We start from the raw sequence: 5455 nt of genomic DNA on the forward strand, positions 1-5455 counted from the left end.
TTGAACGGTGGTGTTGGAGAAGACTCTTGAGAGTCCCTTGCACTGCAAGGAGATCCAACCAGTCCATTCTGAAGGAGATCAGCCCTGGGATTTCTTTGGAAGGAATGATGCTAAAGCTGAAACTCCAGTACTTTGGCCACCTCATGCGAAATGCTGACTCACTGGAAAAGAGTCTGATGCTGGGAGGGATTGGGGGCAGGAGGAGAAGGGGACGACAGAGGATGAGATGGCTGGATGGCATCACTGACTCGATGGACGTGAGTCTGAGTGAACTCCGGGAGTCGGTGATGGATAGGGAGGCCTGGCGTGCTGCGATTCATGGGGTCGCAAAGAATTGGACACGACTGAGCGGTTGATCTGATCTGATCTGTACCACCTTCTATGGTGGCTGTATCAATTTGCATTCCCACCAACAATGCAAGAGGGTTCCCTTTTATCCACACCCTGTCCAGCATTTATTGTTTGTAGATTTTTTCATGATGGCCAAAGAATAGCTAATTTTATGTGTGGAAAGAAATGATTAGATTCTGGCCCATCTGTTTCTTGCCTTTCTTGAATAACACCCTGGCATCTGGTACATAAATGCCTGGCATGGGGGATTTAACAGCTACTATTTGTTGAACACCAAATATGTTTCCAAATGTTTTATCTATGTTATTTTACATACTCTTTTACAACCAGAACTGTGAGGTGAGTATTATCATCTTCAGTTTTCAGAGAGTTTAAATAGCTTGCTTACGATTACACAGCTAGTTAGGCATGGGCTTAGAGCTTGTACTCGTGTTCATCTTGCCCTCTGCTTAAATAATAAATGTTCTTTTATGATGTCTTCCTTCATCTTATAGATTTAAAGCTTTGTTTTACCAGTTAATTCTTCATCTCTTTTCTCTCATCTACAGAAATGAGCTGTGGTGCCATTAAACCCTCAAGCTATAGAATTAATATTGCCAATGTACATTTTGTTACTGAAGACAGTTTTGGTCATGTATTATTATAATCATTTCTCTTTTGGCTTTTTGAATAATTTGCTTGGACAATGACTGTAGTTTCTGTACCACATTTCCAGATTGTTCTGTGTCCCTGAGAAACAATCTCTGTTCTACTCCTCTGTCCATTTTAGTTTTTGCCTGAGAGTGACCCCTTCACCTGCTGTTATTTTCCACTGATATAGTTCAAGGTAAATATGTGTACTTATGTGCACTCTTGGCCTTGAGTTTTCTGTTAGCCTAGCTTTTCCTCTTCTCCCTTTCTGATAAGTCATCAAATCTATTTAGACTTTTTTCTTACACTGCCCAAGTAGTATAGTTAGCTACTGAGGTCTTAAAAGGACCTTGTTCTAAGGCAGTTTGACAGTTAGAAACCACATGTAGTGTTTTCTGTATCCAGGTCAGAAAATAGGGCATTAGCTGTCCGTCAGTGTGTTCCAATTATTGATGGATAAGTTGAATCTTCAGGAATGTGAAGACTGAAAAAAGGTTGAGAATAATGGAGTTTGAGAAGTCAAAGATTATTAGTAATCTTTCTGAAAGGTCACTTTTAAAAATAAAACCTTTTTTTCTGATTATAAAATTTATAATCTGATATCTGAAAGTGATTGTTAACTGATGTTACTTAGACCTGACAATTATATGATAGCGTCCACACATTTTATAATCCTTTATTTATAATGGGTTTTCACATGGCCTCATTTGATCCTTGTGACAACTTTGAGATGCAGTCTTTATTTTACAGATGATGAAACTGAGGGTCAAAGAGACTAACCAAAAGTCATATGCCTCTGTTGCTGGAAGTAATCAATAAACAGTCTGTAATAGGAATAGAAAAGAGTTTTATTTTATTTTATTTATTTATGCCTGTGCTGGGTCTTCATCGCTTTGTGTGGGCTCTCTCTAGTTGCGGCGCGTGGGGGCTGTTCTTCATGGCGCGCGGGCGTCTCACTGTGGCGGCTCCTCTTGTTGCAGAGCGCAGGCAGGCCTCAGTAGTGGCAGCACTCAGGCTTGGCAGTTGTGGCTCGAGGGTTCTGGCGTACACGCTCCCTAGTTGTGGTGCACAAGCTTAGTTGCAGTGCGTCACGTGGTATCTTCTGGACCAGGGATTGAACCCGTGTTCTCTGCATTGGCAGGTGGATTCTTAGCTACTGAGCCACCAGGGAAGTTCAGAAAGGAGTTTTATTCAAGCCAAGCTGAGGATCATAGCTTAGGAGACAGCCTCGCATAAAGTTTTGAAGGGCTAGTCTGAAGAAGCATGGTTTTTAGCACAGTTTTATATGCCAGAACAAAGAACATCAAATGTGACAGGGGTTCATTGCTTCAGGGTTTCAAAAAAAACATTCGTGAGCATACACACAGTGAGTCAACATGGCCTTGACACCTGTGAAGGGATTGATCACTGAAGGAGTACTAGCATTGATGTTTTAGGGAAGAGAGGCATTTGTCTCTGTCTTCAAAACAAACATTCTTTGCTTCTGGACAATGTATCCTTTTCTTTCACTGTTAAAACAAATTTAACACGATGTATGTTTAAGGGGCCACAAAACTGGCTATTCTAGTTAGCATAAAGCTTAAGTTAAATAATGTATGAGCCAGGATGACTTCCCCATATCTCAAAATGTAAAAGTTTCTTCCATCACCTCTAAGTAGGAAAGCAGGCCAAGAACTTGGGATTTAATATCAAAGTCCTGTGTTCTTTCACCTACTTGCTCTGCTTTCTAAGAGAACATCATTTAGTACTTTGCCCTTGTCAATGTATTTACTGATTCGTAGATTATGGTATTTACAAATTTTGTGTTTCTGTATGTGTGCATGTATATGCATGCACATTAATAATACAGTTCTTCCTACTTCTGATTGCACTTTTTGGGACTTTTTTTTTTTCTTCTAGTTTTCAAAGATAGTTCCCAGAAAGACCTACTGAATTTCACTGGTACTATTCCTGTGATATATCAGGGTAAGTATGGAAGTTGAGAAAATGTGGGAATTTTCTAAAAGAGCAGTTTAATTAGAACTTGTATTCATTTAGTTCCAAAACATTCTCAAAGTACTTTTTAAAGAACATTTTAAAAAGCTGGTTGATTTTTAATTAAGTAATTATTTATTTTTAATTAATTTTTTTGGCACACCATGTGGCTTGTGGGATCTTCATTCCCCTGACCAGGAATCAAATCCTGGCCCCCAGCAATGGAAGCCTGGAGTCCTAACCACTGGACTGGCAGGGAATTCCCTCACTTAAAATGTAAATGATCTATACTGAACCTTACTGGATATAGCAGAATGCTGTCCCAGAGAAGGAAGGCCTAGGTGTTAATATCAACAAATTCAGTTCAGTTCAACAGATATTTACTTATTGAATGTCAGCTGTCTGCCCACTACCCTGTTAGGTTTTGAGGTACACAAGTGATGTGGACAGACATAAGCCTGTGCTTGTGAAGAGTTTACTCTGCTTTCCATAGCAAACTGCAGGGGTTCCACCTTTTTTTCCCATTGTATGTTTTGTTCCCCTTCCTTTGCCTCTGTATGATGTAGCATTATCCCTATTCTATAGGTGAAATTGAATCCTGGTCACGTGGTTTATCTGAGCCCACATAGCTGGTTATCAGACTGGAACTTAGAACTCTAATAGGAAATTTTTAAAACACAGAGCCCATTAAAACTCAAAAAAAGCAACACATTTTCAGATGACCTGACAGGTTAAAATAGTTAAGTATTGGCCTAAATAGAAAAAAAAAAAAATCACTAACTAATCACTAACTAAATCACTATTAATTCATAGTTCTTAGCAACCCCTGTGATTTCAAGGGTAGTTGCATATCGACAGAGGAACTTATGGATTTAAATGAATCATTGCTTGTTAAATCATGTAGGGAGGTAACAAGAGGGCATAAAAGTTATCTTAAAATGTTACTCGCTGGCCCTCTGCATCTTCCTGGAGCTGTAGAGTCATTGATTCTGATGCTAATAGTAATTCCAAGGTAGTAATGTAATACGTTTTCATTTTGTAGTACACCCTTTTTTTCCCTTTTGCTTTTGACTAGAATTATATCAACTCCTTGTGATGCACACTAGTTATTTCTAAGCTGATAGGAGGAGGTCAGAGTGTATTATCTTTCTCGTCTGTAAAGTGGGCCAATGGTAGAGCTTAACTCTAGAATTTTGAGGATTAAATATGCTGCTCTTAAATAAAGCTCTTGGCTTTTACAGTTCCTGGCACATAGTAAGTGCCCATTATTATTTCTTGCCTTTGTTGCTCTCTTCTGGTTACTAGTTTTATTAATGTAATAATACATACTGGGCTTCCTTGGTAGCTCAGTGGTCAAGAATCCACCTGCCAGTGCAGGAGACACGGGTTTGTTGTCTCCTCAGGGAAGATCCCACATGCTGAGGACAGCTAAGCCCATGGCCTACAACTGTTGAGCCTGTGCTGTAGAGCCTGGGAACTACTGAGCCCATGTACCACAACTATTGAAGACCAAGTGCTTTAGAGCCCGTGCTCTAAGAGAAGCCACCTCAATGAGAAGCCCGTGCACTGCAACTGCTCACAGCAATTAGAGAAAAGCTGTGCAGCAAGAAAGACCCAGCACAGCCAAAAATAAATAAATAAAAAAATTTAAAATAGAGGCCAAGTCTTATCAAATAAAATTTTTAAAAAATACATGTTTATGCTAAAAAAATTCAAACAGTTGAGAAAAGATGAGGTTAAGCTTATATCTAACCTCCCATTACCCAGTCCTAATCTGCAGGTGAATCTTCTGTTGCTATTTCCTAATATATACCTGCAGAAATTTTTTGGATTATTTCTTATCCCTCCAGATTGTGTCAAGGTTGTGATACACTTTTTCTTCATTCACCCATTCTTTAGAGATGTGTATCATACCCATCTGAACTTTATTTACAGCTAACTCAAATTATTTTCTTATGATATAATTACTTTTAATCCAACGACTTTACCAGGAGTTCTGAATCTTCGGTAATGAATTACTGAAAGTAAATGGGCAGGCTAGGAGGCAGGGCATTTGCTGACAAAAAGGAATGAGAAAGAAGGAAGAAGGGCAGAGAGAATACCAGTAGTGAAATCTTACAAGTTCAGTTCAGTTCAGTTGCTAAGTCATGTCCGACTCTGCAACCCCATGGACTACAGCACGCCAGGCCTCCCTGTCCATCCCCAACTCCCAGAGTTTACTCAAACTCATGTCCATTGAGTTGGTGATGCCATCCAGCCATCTCATCCCCTGTCATCCCCTTCTCCTCCCGCCTTCAATCTTTCCCAGCATCAGGGTCTTTTCAAATGAGTCAGCTTTTCGCATCAGGTGGCCAAAGTATTGGAGGTTCAGCTTCAGCATCAGTCCTTCCAATGAATATTCAGGACTGATTTCCTTTAGGATGGACTGGTTGGATCTCCTTGCAGACCAAGGGACTCTCAAGAGTCTTCTCCAACACCATAGTTCAAAAGCATCAATTCT

At 39.8% G+C, this 5455-nt stretch overlaps 1 protein-coding gene across 6 annotated transcripts in view; it reads left to right on the forward strand.

Annotated features, from left to right (window-relative positions):
• UEVLD (UEV and lactate/malate dehyrogenase domains) overlaps positions 1-5455 on the forward strand; it is a 57590-nt gene that overhangs the window by 12124 nt on the left and 40011 nt on the right. For 2 of the 6 annotated variants that reach the window (XM_010858436.1, XM_010858440.1), the window contains exon 3: positions 2881-2946. The exons of 1 other annotated variant lie outside the window; for it this stretch is intronic. In XM_010858436.1, the coding sequence (XP_010856738.1) occupies positions 2881-2946 (66 nt within the window). Of the gene's footprint in view, positions 1-1066; positions 1178-2880; positions 2947-5455 lie in introns of those variants that run through there. 3 more of the 6 variants (XM_010858438.1, XM_010858439.1, XM_010858441.1) reach the window with 3 other exon arrangements.

The sequence above is a fragment of the Bison bison genome, unplaced genomic scaffold, assembly GCF_000754665.1.
Source record: "Bison bison bison isolate TAMUID 2011002044 unplaced genomic scaffold, Bison_UMD1.0 scf7180017864388, whole genome shotgun sequence".
Lineage (NCBI taxonomy): Eukaryota > Metazoa > Chordata > Mammalia > Artiodactyla > Bovidae > Bison > Bison bison.